This window comes from Biomphalaria glabrata, chromosome 13, assembly GCF_947242115.1.
Source record: "Biomphalaria glabrata chromosome 13, xgBioGlab47.1, whole genome shotgun sequence".
Lineage (NCBI taxonomy): Eukaryota > Metazoa > Mollusca > Gastropoda > Planorbidae > Biomphalaria > Biomphalaria glabrata.
The window spans coordinates 9,848,819-9,865,330 of record NC_074723.1 but is presented as its reverse complement, the minus strand read 5'-3'; the positions used below and the strand labels follow the sequence as shown (position 1 = coordinate 9,865,330).

Below are 16,512 nucleotides of genomic sequence, written 5' to 3'. Positions count from 1 at the left end.
AATTCAGCTACCAGAGAACTGAACCCTGGAAGTAAAATAGCTAGTCACTTTTAATGGCACTGCTTGGATATAAAATTACAGCTTTTGCTTCCAATTATGTTCATCGGCCAGGTTTTTCTTGAATTATGCTTTGCTTTTTCTTCTAGATAAATTACATGTGTATTGTGTGCAATGATTTTGGGTTAAAAATGATTAAGCCCATTTGTCTGGCAATAGTGTAATTGTTCATTATGCAAGACATATTTGGTAATTTTTTTTTTGTTTTGTTTTAGAATTTTGCTTGTTCAGCTTAGAAGGTTCCAGTGTCTAGTTCACATGCACAAGAACACAACAAAATAGAACAAAAACATTTGTTTTAAGTTTGCATATCAACAAATTTCTTGTATTGAAATCATAATGTGGTACCAATAAAGCAACATAAAACAAAATCATTCTCATGCCAAGTACACCATACAACAACAAAAAGTGTTTCACTTTGGTCCCCAACTCATTCACATTATGAATAGGAAATAAACTGTTATGAGAAATATAAAATATCACAATATGCTATAGGAGAATATACAACAAGAGTTAACATTGAGGACTTACAAATCATCCCAGAATGTATGGTTGAAATAGACTTTTATAACAACATTATATGAAGTAATGCATTCAATCATCTCTGTTCAAGTAAATATGTCTTGGAATGTTAAGTACGGTAGTCAACTTTTGAAAGATTTGGAAACTATAAATGTATACATAAACCAAGCCATTACATGCCAACAAAAATATATGGACAGTATAGACATTTGATTTACATAGTGACAGTAATGTAGTCTTAGAAGTTTGATAACATCAACAATATTCATCTTTAAGATTTAGCCCTCATAATTGAATTTTTCTTAATGTAAAAGTTTTTAATGCTTGGCAAAAACAATGTTAAATAGTTTATCAGATTTGTTCACCAAGGCCTCCAGAGGCGTTCATCTCCGACAGAGGAAGCTGGTGATGTGGACCCTTCTTGGCGAAAGCAGTGGCGGTCATCCTCCATAACCATGTTCATGTATTTGAGAGTGGCAGTGTCGATCAGGCCTTTGCGCCCATCTACAATCACAGATGTGTAATGTCCTGGGTACATGCCACTGTCAGACTTGTATTGGAAAGGAGAGAGCTTGTCGCTGGAGTATGACACTGGGCCAGTTTGGTGGTAATCTGGCTGCGGACTGGGGTACTTGCTGTGGGCATAGCTCGAGTCCCTGCGTGAGTCATAGAACTGAGGAGATTGTGAGAGATTTAGAGGCGATGTCATCTCAGATTCTGACGATGAAGAGGATGTCATGGAGTATGTCCTTGACCTTAAGTACTCATCTTCTTGTTGGTAGTATAGATGTTTGGTGAGTGGAAGAGGGGCGGGTGATTGTGATCTTTCATGGACAGGGGATGGGGTGGACACTGCCATGACTCTCTCTTGCTTAACACTGATTGGCTGCTGAGGGGCTTTACTCACTACCTTGGGCTGGACAAGCACTGGAGAGAGTACTGGGGGGATCTGAATATGAAGTGGCTGAGTGATGTGAATGTATGGAGTTGGTTCGGCAGAGGAAGGCTTTGACACTTGCAGTGATGGCAAACAAGAGGAAGAAATCTGATGAACTGGAGCATTGGCTGGATATTGGCTAAGTCCTTGGGGTTTCAGCTGGTACTGGGTATTCACAATCTGAACAATTTGTCCATTTGAGAGCTGACCACTGCTGGCAGGCTGTGAAGTGGTCAAAACAGCAGGTGCATTGCCCTGTGAAATGTTCTGTGAGACAGGCTTGGCAAAGGAAGCCTTAGAGGCTAACTGAATACAGCTAGCCAGATGTTTGACAACCCTTGCTTTGGTGTCATCGCTGAAGCCCTGAGACTGGCTGAGGTACCTGATGACCTCATTGGCACACTCCATGAAACCAGCCTGGTACTTGCCACCCAACGACTGCTCGCTGTTGGAAGTGATTTGCTCTTGCTGCTGGCTCTGGAGGTTGCGAAGGTACTTGACAGTCAACTCCAGGATATCAGCCTTTTCCAGCTTGTTGAACTGAGAACTCTGAAAAACAAGGAACAAAATTGTTAAATAAAGAAAGAAATATATTAACTCAAGTAACTCTTTTATAGAGGTAGAAAATTAAAAACGAAACAATATTTTGAGCAGGGAATAAAATGGCTAAGTTCAAGTACACTGTAATTTCTTAATACTTACATCTTTTTTGCTGCTTTGGATAACAAGGGACTTAAGCTGTGACAAACTGTCATTGATTCTAGCACGTCTGCGCTTTTCCATCAAAGGTTTGTTTGTCTGAAGAAAAAAACAATAAGTTTATAATGACAGACAAAACGAAACAAAAAGTGATTTAAAAACAACAACAATATTGCAATTCAATATGGTTTTTAAGTATAAATTGATTTGATAAAAGATACACGCCAATATTTTTATATAACAAATACTTGAAATAGGCTATAGTCCAGTTTTTAATGACTAATAAATCATTAAATGAGACATTTTTGGATGTCACAATTTTTTTTTCTTATGTAGACAGTAAAAGATGATGCATCTAAACTAGACAATAAAACGAGGATAAATATTAATTGTTTATAACCTAAAAAGCAATATTAACTTCAATTTACCTTTCTGGCGGATACACCCGTTCGAGTTGGAGAAGGCATTGTTGAAGTCGCCATAGTCATATCCAATAACGGAATAAATCACACAAGTTAGATGTAAACAATTTTTTTTATCTCTCCTTCCTAACACAAGTGTTGCTTCTAGAGCGCTGATAGCAAATGACAAATTCCGATGGACCTTCGAGGGGTTTATATGTACGGGCCCGACCGCACGTTTCTCTGAGACCTGGCCTTAGTCACACGAGAGGGGAAAAAAAGAGAGAATGGGGGTGAAGGGGGAGGTGTGGAAGGGGGTGCTCTTTATGCCTGTCTGACACATACCGTCACCGTGGCTAGAAGATCGGTGTGAAGTAGAAACTTCTTTCGTTCCCACGGTAGGTCTATTTGTGTCCTGGCCAATCGTGGCACGGGATCGTGCGCGGCATGCGACAAGTCAAATACGATTGGCTGAGCGCCAGATGTTCTCGTGCGGTGGCCGGATATTCTCATGTCAACCTCTTGAGGCTTCGGCTCGGGCGAGTTAAATAGAGGGAGAAAAAAAATATATTTAAAAACTAAAGAGAGAAAAAGAAAAAAAAAAGGGAAGGGGGAAGAAAAAACTCGCACGTGCCGATTAAATTCACAATTAAGTTAGGTGGCCTGTTTCTTGTGCGGGAATGCCAACGCGAAAAATCAATAAACTAAGCACTTGTTGAATTAAGTCATTGACACTTGTTTTTGTTCATTGTATCTATAGAGCTACACATATAGGCCTACCTGTTAGAGTGTTGTTATATTTAAGCCTGTAAGGCGTTCCTTCAAATAAAAGTATGTCTTACGATTAGCTATTAAGAATATTAATAATGATAAACATGTTAACTTGTAATTGAGAAAGTGGGCTTAAAAAAAAAGGGTTTTCATTTTGTAGTCATTAAGACATTAACCACCCGGCATTGTCAACCAGGCCTGGTAGCGATGTATGTGCTTCGGACTGTAGTCACGATGATTTCAAGTTCGAACTCTTTCCATTACCGCCATGCCCGAGGTTCGGATAGGACCAAATTATCTTTAGTTTTAAATTAACGTCCGGAACTCATAGAATAAAAGTGACTGCACTGGTAAAAAGAGCCGAATAACGTTCTGGAATTATCGGGTTGTAGACATTAAACAAAAACACAAAAAAAAGAAGGTAAAGAAATAAGAATATATATATAAAAAAAAAAACACATCAGTGTAACGCCGTGGTATTAAAAGCTATTCTTTTTCTCTATCCTTTCTAAGCAATTTTTTTTATTAGAATGCATGTATTTCCTATGTTAAGTTGAAATCTTCGTTATGAATGCTTTAAGTACTGGTTTCATGTTTTATTTAACTAAGAAAAAAAATCATTAATCGACTTTGAATCCAAATAATTGTATGCCTACGTTTTATTTTGTGTTGTCGATAAATTTTTTACGTAGGCCTATATCTTAATTCCATTCAAATGGGTCATTTTATTATAGCATATGACATAAATAATTAGTTTTTTTTTGTAGATCATTTTGGAAGTAATAGAGAATTGTATATATGCTTTTTTAAATGATTGCAATGATCACTTTTATTTATCTATTTTTATACTAGGGGAAAAAAATAATTACACTGTATATTGGATACGTATGGCGAGGACAGATCCCGCTTAGGGTGAAAGCTGCCTAACCACTGTAAATCTGTATTGTATGGGAGCTGCTAGAGGATTAAGTGTCGGTCGGCGTTCTGTGGGAAAACCACGCCTCCTCGACCCCCACTGTAATGTTCTGATTGTTGTGTAAACAGAGACCGCCGATAAGGCATTCCGATGGTTGACAAAATAAACGATACGGAAACCCAATTGTGTTAGTATCACCAAAAGTTAGCTTTGTAGATTTGCACATTGTAAGAAAGTTGGGGTTGGGGGGGGGGGGGAGTTAGGGAGGTGTGATGATATAATGAATTTTTTTTTTTAACTTGACTGTGAGAAAAAAAATGTTATTTAAGTCGATAGCTTAAATGTGTGGCAATTACATAGTATTACTTAGTACTTTTAAATTTGAAGTGACCAAAAAAAAATTAATGTAGAAACATGGTTTTATGGCTATTTTTAAATATATAGGCTATCACATAACATTGTGTTTTGTGGTTTTAAATTTTTAGTTTTCGGGACTTATCGTTAATTAACCTCATAATCAAATTTTCGGTACAGACTTCAAAAATTAAAAAAAAGGAAAAAAATGTGGTGGGGGGTAGTTTGATTTTAAGCAATAATTTTTTCAGTGCATTTATTTAAAATTAATGTTACTATGTTTCGAAAAAAAAAAGAATATAAAATATGACACTTTTCAGCTGCCATACTCTGGCCAATTTCACATGTTTTCTGCTTCATTTGAGCACTTTAACGTTTATAATGGGACTGGCCTCACTCAGAGCCTGGGAAATTTCGGGTCATGGTTTGCGACACCATCTGTTGACGTGATCATAACATCTACATCGACATGCAGCCTCCTCCCACCCCCCGTTTTATTTATATATTTTTCTTTTCTTCTTCACTTCCACTGTCCCGTGTTTGTGTTCTATGAATATACCAGTAACAGTCCACGACGTCTTTGTATTTCTCTCTTAAAACTGGTCTAGGTTACGAGATTACAAGCGTTCTATAAAGGGTATTTATTCAGTGTTGGAGGGGGGTGGGTCTAACCAAATCTACCGTTAGGCCTACCTGTAATCTAAACGATGTCACTTGTATTAGGTGAAATAAACCCGAGCACCCAGCTCTGTGACGTGATGAAGAAAATCGTATTTGTTTTCTCCCCCCCCCCCCCCATCCCTTCAGAAGATTGTCTATTTTAAAAACTAACCAACTTTTTTGTTGTTGTTGTTTAAAACAAAGACAAAATAGACAGAGTCTTTCGATTGCTGAAGAAGACAACTTGATGTCATGTGTAGAAGGATTTAATAATTAAACTTTGAGATTATGAATACACTATTCTTTTTAATGACACATAGGTCTACCTAGATAAAAAAAAAATATCAGTACCGGCACGTGTGTGTGAGTTATTTTTAAGTATGGAACGAATATTTTGTACTTGGCAACTTAACAGATTCCCTTTCTTTGGTATATGTTTTGATGAAGTCTTTAAACGCGCCATGCTATATGTTATCAGCTGGCACTACTTACGATCTAATGTATAAAATAGAATGTAAGGTGTATGTATTTATGTCATAGTAATCAAAACCGTTTGACCAATCTTGATGAAACGTCGCATAAGCGTTCCTTGGATACTAGCGGTGATATTAGGACATGTAAAATTGACCCACAACAAGAGACTTAACTAGATTTAGGTCAATGAGGCTTCTTGACATACATTTTAGACAATAAAACTGCATAGATGTCTATTATAATATAATACAATAACAAAAAACAAAAAACCCCGAGCAAAGCCGGGTACAAAAAAATATAGCTAGTACGGTATAATGTAGCGAGGCACTTTGTTGTTTTATTTAGTTTACTTTACTTTAAACAAATCAATTCAGGGGTATCATTCTATCCACAAAGATTGCAGTTATTTTTTTAAGGTAATTTGATTTTCTAAAAGTCTCATTTATGTATTTATTTCGCTACTAGATCTACCATGATGCGCCCCCCCCCCCAAAAAAAAAAAACAACAACAAAAAAACTTAGTACTTGCATTAAGGGGTATAGCCCAATCTTCCCTAGTGCCATTAGAGCATGGAATGGGTTGCCTGAATCAGCCAAGAAATCAAACGACTTAGCAGAGTTGACGTCTCCAATTTACTAGCACGACTAGACTAGCACACGGACACGCGCAGGACGTAATTATCTTCTCTTTTGAAGTAACGTCTGAAATTTATAAGATAAGGTATCCTAAGCTCTAGATCCACATCTACACATGGAAGCCGAAGTATAGCCGGAGAGTGGATAGAAAGGGGGGGGGGGGGCAAAAGTATTTGTGGAGGAAACGTTTAATGGAGGACGTAATGAAGCACGAGTACCAGCTAATTACTTTCTATTTTCAAAAAATCGGGGGGGGGGGTGAAATCGTTGATGTATGATTACTGTAAAACCACAAATAAAAAGGTATACAAACGTTTGTATTTAGACCAGATCATTGAAACTGCGGCCATCTTTACATTTCACGTCAAAACATTATAGCCTCTTGAGCCTTTCCTTTCTTTCAGACGAATTCTCATGCGCATGGAAGAGGCTTCAAAAGGGGCTATTATCTTTTTAAAGAGAATTTAAAAAAGAAAAAAAAAAAAGAAAAGCTACCGTCTTTCCCACAGTCGTTCGCTCCCAGTTCGGTCCATCTTTAGGGTCAATTCCCATCACCTTAGGGGGACATTTTGTGTTCCCCTAACCACCTGTTAGTTATTCAACAGACCGCACCGTACCAGCCACGATCATCTCTTTTCACTTCCCGACTCTCCCCTCCCCCTCCCCCCTTTTGGTCACCCCGCACTCACACGTTCATACACTGGCTCCCATTTATCGACGAAAACATCTCCACTCAACCAGCTTGACACACGCACACACACAGTCACACAAACACGCACGCATGCAAAGTGACAAGCATACACAATTTGGAAGCCCGCCCCGCCCTGCGATGTGCACGTTTTTTTTTTCTCCCTTCTTCGTTCAACCACAAAGCGCGACGGAGTGTGGGAAAATGTTCTTCCTCTGAAAAGAAAAAAAATTAAAAAAAAAAACAAAAAAAAACCGGCAGGCACATACCATCGCACGCCCCTCGGGTCGGATGGCATTGTTGTGGACGGGCACGCGACACGAGACGAGATTCTTTCACTGCGCCCCCCCCCCCCATCTCTCTCTCTCTCTCTCTCTTTACCGCATCGTTCTTCCAGACCATCTACTAAAAAAAAAAAAAAAAAAACCTCCCCCCTCTCTTCTCTTAGTCACCAAGTCTGTTTTTTAAAGCTGTTAAAAAGAAGCTAGGTTTATGTTTTAAAAAAAGGGGGGAAGTAGTGAAAAGAAGCAAGAGATATAAATATTTTTTTTTAAAAAGGGGGGACGTAACAGGAGGGGAGTGGTTAGGGCAAACAAGGTATGATCTCCTTAAACATATAGACTAGAACTAGATTCTATTACAAAACAAGATCATGTCAATGTCACACACACTTTTTTTTTTTATTAAACAGGGAAAGAAAGAAGTGGGGTGGGGGGCGAACGAGAAAAATCAGGAGAGGTAACTTAGCCTAGAGATATAGCTATAATCAGGGGAGAGAACTATAATTGTCTATATAGCTTATCGGCAGGTATATAAAGTAATTATCTCCCATTAAATAAAAAAAAAAAAAGAAATTTTCCCAGATCAGGAAACATATATCACGTTGTTCTAAAAATATTTTTTTAAACAATCTAATTCTGTGTGTATAGCGACAACAATTTCCGCTTTTAGTCGCGGGATTCAATAACCTCAGTCTATACGGTACATAAAAAAAATAAATAAAAAATTAAGCCAGAGTGTGGGAAAGGAACATCTCTCAAAGTAGGACATATACATGACGTCAGCCCTAATTTTCATATCAATCGCCGTCTTGACGCCCTCGCCTACTCCTTTTCTATCGCCAATACAAAACAAAACAAAACAAAAAAAAACATTTTAAAGTTGCGACTCCCACTTAGCCTACCCCCGCCCCCCCCCCCCCACGTAGACCCCGACTATTGATGCCTGGTGATACAGACGAGAAGATTGTAGTGATAAGTCAGTGCGGGGGAGTACCAACTGGTAATGTTATATATAAATCTCAAGATTAACTCAATGTTGCCTTAACTTTATTTTAGTGTTTTTTATTTGTATCTATTCTCACGTTGAATATTGACAATATTCAAAAACTATATTGCATGTAGATGTAGTTCCATTGCTATAACATATAGTTAGATCAATATTAAATATAGCTAAGATTTGTATACTAGAATCAGGGCAGGATTTAAGGCGGGGCAACAGCTCCTGGGCCTCCACTTAAAAGTCTCAAAATTTAGACAGTTTATGAACTTGTTTTTTTTTTTACCACCACTACTTTAAAACTTACGACTGACAACCATTGCTTCGGGAGCCTTTCACTTTCCAATCTTTTTTTTTTTTTTTTTTTATAAAATTTATATCAACTCACTCTGTAAGGTAAAGAGTTGGAAAATGTTTTTTCTCCTAGTTAAAACTTTGCACAATTATTCATTGAACCCGAAGAGAATCAATAAAAAAAAAGTAAACAACTAGTTAATTAATTGTTTTGGTAATTAATATTTGGTTTGATCTCGAAATAAGGGAAATAAATGCTACTCAATGAGAGATGTGGATATATATGGATTTAGTCTCCTTATTAGGTTTTTGACACGTTTTTTTCTCATTCTCGGATCAAGTTGAAATTTTGCATAATAATTCTTTTTTATTTTGTCTTCAAAGTCTAAATTTAGGCTGCTGGCAATAGTTGATCACAGGTAGGAAAATTCCTGCACCACCGTAACGACGTGATTTCCTATACTTACCACTGGTAATTCTGTGACATCCTGTGTCTGATTTTCAGTCTTGGTGATTCGTATTGGAAGATTGAGCTCTTGATACGCAGTTGCTCTAGAATCGGCTTGTTTAGTCACATCACATTCTGACCGGACTCAAGAAGAAACTTAAACTTCATCAGTGCGCATGAGGCATGCATTGTCTTAAGAGGGCAGAAGAAACCATTTTAGGAATGGCAACTTTGTCGTGGTTAAGACGTCTCCATTTGAAGCGTGCTCGTAATATATAAATACAATACGGGTCGACGGCAATGGGTCACCCATAATGTTACTCTCCACAATCTCAAAAACATACAATTTTTTTAAAAACTAAAATTGCATATTAAATAATAGTAGCTTTTTTTAAGTAGGAAAATTAGATACAATTTAGAAGTATTCTATTTCTTTCTTCTAAAATCTGGCTAGCTAACAGATATCAGTATGATTATTAATAAGTGTTAAAAAAGTGAATTTTTTATTATAGTTTTCGAAAAAATGTAGGACCCTTCACAAAAAAATTCTGCCCGGGGCCCTCTACATACTTAAAGCTGGCCCTGACCATAATTATAGCTAGATTTTTACCTTATATGTATCTAGATTGTTAATTAGATATATGTTTTAGCGTAATAATATCTATGTTATGCGTAGTTAGACTTAGAAAGATATAGCGTAATAATATCTATGTTATGCGTAGTTAGACTTAGAAAGATAGAGTCTTTAACTAGATCCACATTACATGCTGCTACATTTATAATACATGAGGCTACATCGAATACTATGTAGCTAGATCTATATTTCGTATAGCTAAATCAATATGATTAAAACGAAAAACAAAAGCTTCCAATGTGTATAAGTACATAAGTTATGCAGAAAAGTCTTGGTGACTTTTGGTTATGTTACATATGTCACTCCATCAACATCGAACTTCCAAATAATACATACAACATAATACTGGGGCGCGTTGGCTGAGTGGTTTGACTACCGAACCTAGGGTCCTGGGTTCGAATCTCGGTGAAGACTGGGATTTTGAATTTTGCGATGTTTAGGGCGTTCCTGTGTCCACCCAACTTCTAATGGGTACCTGACTTTAGTTTGTCAAAGTAAAGGCGGCTGGCCGTTGTGCTGGCCACATGACACCCTGCTCGTTAACCATTGGTCAAAGAAACAGGTGAGCAAGGTCTGAAAGGAGAGCTTTTAATAATAATACACCAAACCAGAACCATAACTTACAAATAAAAAAAATATATTTAAACAAAGAATCAAACTAAAAACACAGAAGAAACTAAAACATACGCACGCAAAAAAAGAAAGGCACACCTCTTATATTCTGATTCCATATGCTAGGACAAATTCTTACAAGTTCTCCTTCTTACATAGTGCCTGTAGAGCAAGGAATGGGTTGCGTGAATCAGCCAGGATATAATACGTCTGCAGTGTTCAAGTCTCCTATTAACTAGCACAACAAAATTACTTCATGGCTACGCGTATGACGTAATTATCTTCTGCTACTTTTACGCGCCAGTCTACTGAATCGCTACAATCAGTGGCGTAGCTAGTGATTTGGGGGCTCAGGAGGCTTGACCTTGCTAGGGGCCCCTGCATTTTGACATTCCACATCATGACATGATAATGTAATAAGTATATGTCTAAACTCCAATTGGTAAAGTATATAAGTGAAATTAAAAAAAATATATATATATTGTTATAACTCTCTTAATGAATAAACCCCTCCTCCACCCTAGCTAAGCCCCTGACTTCATTCCTCTTTTTTAAAGGAACGTCTGTAATTTGTATGACAAGTATGATATCCGGAAGTCACCAGTACAGAAGTGGATCGTAGGCTTTGTAAAAGTTAAGACTAATTAAGTTCATGGTCTGCAAATACAATTGATTATATCAGTGATGCCCAACCTAATTCAACCTGCGGGCCATTTTTATTTCCGACACTCGTGTCGCGGGCCACATGAAAAAAAAGTAGGCCTACAAAAACGATATTAACCTGAAACCCGTAGATCCTGTGCTTCATTAATTAATGGGATATTTGAAATGTATCTTTTTTTTTCCCGCGTCAGAAAATGGCTTCATTTCTCTACTTAAAATATCAGCAAGATTGGGCTTCATTTCTGTGCCTAGAATACGAGCAACATTGTAGCTAGCTTTACATCCGAGTCATTTTCCTGTCTCTATTTGGTAAATATTCCCATCAATCCTCCAATGTCTAGGCTTAGTTTAACTATCTTTTATTCGCGGCTTAAACCAAGAATGCCGTCATATTTGTTTCATGATGTCGTTTATATGTTGTTGTTTTTTAAAATAGACACACTATATAAAACAAATATGTTGGCTTATTATTATGTTCCACAAAAAAAGTAAAGAACCGTGTCACTTCTCCTGGTAGAAAACGTACATTCTACACTCAGATACCTATTTCATAAACGCGCAAATGTTAAATATCATGGAACTTATCATCAGGAGAAAAATTGAGGGCCCCAAGCCCCTAACGTAAGTAAAGATACATTTTAAAAATTGTTTTGGAAAAAGGGGGGATTTTCTACTCTATGTGCCCACATTTCGGCGGGCCGGATGGACTCACGTCGCGGCTGGCCCGCGGGCCGTACTTTGGGCATCTCTGAATTGTATGAACTCAATCATTTGTATATTATTTATTGTAAATAATGTAGACTTTGTCTGTGGTATACTATTAAAATAAGAAAAAAAGTTAAAACAATTACCATTTAGTACATGTATACAAGTCATTAGCCTTTAAAGGCGATTAAGTGATCACGCCCAAGGCCAAAACTTACTTAAAAACTCTGGTCATAAAAATAGTAAATTATCAAAAGAAAGCACACAAATTAACTAGTTTGTTTTTTTAGTTAAAGTTGACTAAGGGACACAATTCATTTTTTTTACAAATCGCACATAACAGGGAAAAACACTGAAGTTGTTTCCCTTTAAGATATTTTATTTCAGACACTCTTGTGTGTGCTGCACTAGATATTAATCATATTGTTATATTGCTTTTTAGTCCTATCTATGTTTTTACTATTCTATCTGTACAGAAGAAAGAAACAAATTTTCACCGAAATCATGACAAATCTTTTATGTTTGGAGAGTGGACGCTGTCCACCTGGGTCAGTTTTTTTTTATATTCACAACCTATTGGTCAGCTAGCTGTACGTATGAAAGAAACAGGGATTAGCGTATGACAATTGATGACCAGTTTTGAATAGCTTGACCATTTGCCCCTTGTCCTTCTCTCACTGGACACTTGCGGCTCCCTGAAGCAAAAAAGAGATCAAAAGACAAAGAAATACTTAACGGGATTCTTTTCTTTGGGGGGTACTGTTCAAGTTGTGTCCCCTGTCTCAAGTTTAGAAGGCGCTTTTAAACAATAGGCAAATACAGCAGGCTAAACTTACGGTCACTCGGTGGTTGGTGGTAAAAGGACGGGGCTGGGGAGGGACCACTTCAGGTCAGACTGGTCAGTGGTAATTGTATATGCGTTTGACCAGCGACTTGAGGCCACGCTTCCAAAAAGTACAATGGACAATAGTATAAATGCAGTGGACAGTACATGACGCCTGTAGTTGTCCAAGTTAGAAAAAAGGAGCGTAGACTGCAGTGGAGAAGGGGACTATAAGGCTGAAAGGGCAATCAGTCTTGATGCCCCCTCCCCCGAAGCACCCATTTTTAGTCGTATGTCCACGCGATGACCCCACCATTGACCAGTTTATAACCATGCGAGTATCCAGAGAGGGGAAAATTAATGTCATCTATGGTGACCTCACTGACCTCTAACTGCCCTAGCTGTCTGATGAGGAATGTCTCTAAATGTCGCATTGCCTGCTGTAGATGGCAGTCACATTTATCATCTAAAAATCGCTTTTAAAAAAAAAAGATTTTTTTTATTAAAGTTATTAGTAACATTAAGAAAATAATTTTGTTAACATTCTGATAGTGGCGACTAATGGCGTGTTCACACACAACTAATGGCAACAAGAGTTAGTTTCGGACGTTTTAAACAAAGTTATCAACTCTGTCTGGTACTAAGTTTGAACATGTTATTTCTCTCACTTCTCATTCTCGGATCATATTGAAACTTTGCACAGTTATTCAATGTTCCCGAAAAAATACGAATCAATGAAAAAAAAGACAGTTTGTGTGGAAACACAAACTCAAAATCGGCCCCCGAAGTGGTCCTCCCAGGCAGGTAAAAATGCAGGTTTAAATATTTTCAGAAAGAACATCAGAATGAAATTCTATATGAAAAAAAAATGACAGAGAAGAATGGAGAAAGAAGGTTGACAGATTTTGTGTGGTGAATGGTCTAAAATACTATGATGTCGGATTTTCACTATCTTTTCTAGTTACGAGATCAAAACGGGAAGGACGGACGGACGGACAGACATTCCACACAAAACTAATAGCGTCTTTTCCCCTTTCGGGGGCCGCTAAAAATAACCGATTAGTTAATTAAATAGTGGTAATTAATTTTGTTTGATATTAAAATAAGGAAATAAATCTCACATTATTGATACATATGGTTATAAACGTGTTCTTCTTCTCCTAAGCCTTTTTAAAAATTTTGCTTGTTTCTGAAATGAAGATTATTATGTCCTATACCAAAGCTCCACGGTTCGGGCCCTGGGCAGAACTGTCCCTTTTTTTTTGGCATGTTTAATTCACCACATTCTCTCATTTAATAAAAAAGGTTCTTAGTGCTTGCTGCCGAATGCTGCCTATATTATGCATAGTCTAAATCTCAGTAAAAGCAGGGATGACCATGACCGGATTTAGACGAGGCCCTAAGCTGTTTGAGATATGAGGCCACTAGTAAATCCCCCTACACACACTGGTTTCGCCCATGTTGTTTACATCAGGCACTTTTTTTTTTTAAATAATTTAAAATATACCTGAATCCTTTTCAGAGGGCCCCCCAAGAAAGTGGGGCTCTTAGCTATAGCTTATGTTGCCTAAAGGTAAATCCAGACCTGGGGATGGTGGCGGACGCGGTTTGAGCCCGGGACCGCTGTGACAACAATGCGGAGTGCATACCACACAACCATCCACTAGAAGGACAAGAGAAATAAACATGTTGACATGCCAAGTTGCACTTTAAAAATTAATAATAAATAATCATGATTGATTTTTAAGGCTTCAAAATTGAAGTCAATAAGTTCATTCTATGGAAGATCTTCACGACTGATGTTGATCACCGTGCTTTGTTTACGTTTGATTTTTAAGATCGCGCCTTCATTCATTAAGAGACAAAACGCAGTAACATTGAAAAAGAAATAAAGTGATCTTGAGAAATGCTGGTGCAATATGAGGAGCCTGAAGAAAAACGTTACAAAATGAAAAGAGGAACGTTGCGAGATGAATAGATAAAATAAGCAGGGCCATGGTCATGTATGCTAAACTAAAAGATACCTGTTGCTAACTAAATACTTCAATAATATCTTGCTTGCATCATCTTATCTTATCTTATATGATACAGACGTTACTTCAAAAATGAAGATGAATACGTCCTACGCATAGATCATAGATTATATTACTAAGCCTATTTCTATATGGTTGCCTGATCTTGGTATCAACTTTGCTTTGTTATCGCTAGTTGGTTGCCCATTTGCGTATAAGACGTTTTTACTTTCGCTACTGTTTTAAAGCAGCAGATCATAATGAGAACCAATCAATGCCTAACCTGTGACAGCAGCTGTGCATCTAGAGTTGGCATCTTTCGTCACACAGTAAGTTGCAAAGGGAAAAGATCGTCTCTCGAAACGTAAAATGTCACAGAGACAGAGCTAACCTTTTATAATCCGATGTTTTATTTAATCCGACCCCCCCCCCCTCCGTCCAGTAACCGTCAGACTACCTAGAGTCAACTTTTACTTCATTCCTGGACTACCTAGAGTCAACTTTTACTTCATTCCTGGACTACCTAGAGTCAACTTTTACTTCATTCCTGGACTACCTAGAGTCAACTTTTACTTCATTCCTGGACTACCTAGAGTCAACTTTTACTTCATTCCTAGACTATCAAGAGTCAACTTTTACTTCATTCCTAGACTATCAAGAGTCAACTTTTACTTCATTCCTAGACTATCAAGAGTCAACTTTTACTTCATTCCTAGACTATCAAGAGTCAACTTTTACTTCATTCCTAGACTATCAAGAGTCAACTTTTACTTCATTCCTAGACTATCAAGAGTCAACTTTTACTTCATTCCTAGACTATCAAGAGTCAACTTTTACTTCATTCCTGGACTACCTAGAGTCAACTTTTACTTCATTCCTGGACTACCTAGAGTCAACTTTTACTTCATTCCTGGACTACCTAGAGTCAACTTTTACTTCATTCCTAGACTATCAAGAGTCAACTTTTACTTCATTCCTAGACTATCAAGAGTCAACTTTTACTTCTTTCCTGGACTACCTAGAGTCAACTTTGACTTCATTCCTGGACTACCTAGAGTCAACTTTTAGTTCATTCCTAGACTATCCAGAGTCAACTTTTACTTCATTCCTGGACTACCTAGAGTCAACTTTTACTTCATTCCTGGACTATCAAGAGTCAACTTTTACTTCATTCCTGGACTACCTAGAGTCAACTTTTACTCCATTCCTGGACTACCTAGAGTCAACTTTTACTCCATTCCTGGACTACCTAGAGTCAACTTTTACTTCATTCCTGGACTACCTAGAGTCAACTTTTACTTCATTCCTCGACTACCTAGAGTCAACTTTTACTTCATTCCTGGACTACCTAGAGTCAACTTTTACTTCATTCCTGGACTACCTAGAGTAAACTTTTACTTCATTCCTGGACTACCTAGAGTCAACTTTTACTTCATTCCTGGACTATCAAAAGTCAACTCTTACTATTCTCTCTATTCTCTCATGTTGTCCTCCCTTCTTTTTCTTGGTACTGTTCCCTGAAGGAAGGTCTTTGCCAGTCATGACGACCTCATAATATGGCCATAGAATTTTAATTTGCGTTTTTTTAAACAGTATTTTGTGATTGCTAGGATCCTCCTCTCTAGCTCTGCAGTCAGCGCAAACATGTCAGAATGTGGCCATGTAGAGCGCATCAGTCTGATAGATCTAGTTTCGAGATACTGAAAACCACGGACACAGCATTTCACCTCCAATATTGATGTTCCTTTAAAGCCTTAGTATTAGCTATTAGACATCATTGGATAAACTTACAACCATATGCTGCAGAAGTCTTGTCTATGCGGCGTATGCGCTCTTCTTCTGTCTCTGCAAGAATGGCTGCCTGGTCGTGCGGTTTGAGCGCTGGACTGCCGTTCGGACTTATCGATAGTCCCGGGTTCAAAACCAGC

At 37.7% G+C, this 16,512-nt stretch overlaps 1 protein-coding gene across 1 annotated transcript; it reads right to left on the bottom strand.

Annotated features, from left to right (window-relative positions):
• Positions 1-349: 349 nt before the first annotated feature.
• On the bottom strand, positions 350-2,890 carry LOC106078717 (transcription factor HES-1-B-like). Its single transcript, XM_013239712.2, has 3 exons — positions 2,644-2,890; positions 2,219-2,314; positions 350-2,065 (listed from the first exon to the last, which is right to left on the bottom strand). The coding sequence occupies exons 1-3, from the start codon at positions 2,701-2,703 to the stop codon at positions 941-943; spliced, it is 1,281 nt and encodes a 426-aa protein (XP_013095166.2). The 5' UTR covers positions 2,704-2,890; the 3' UTR covers positions 350-940.
• Between the last annotated feature and the right edge of the window lie 13,622 nt (positions 2,891-16,512).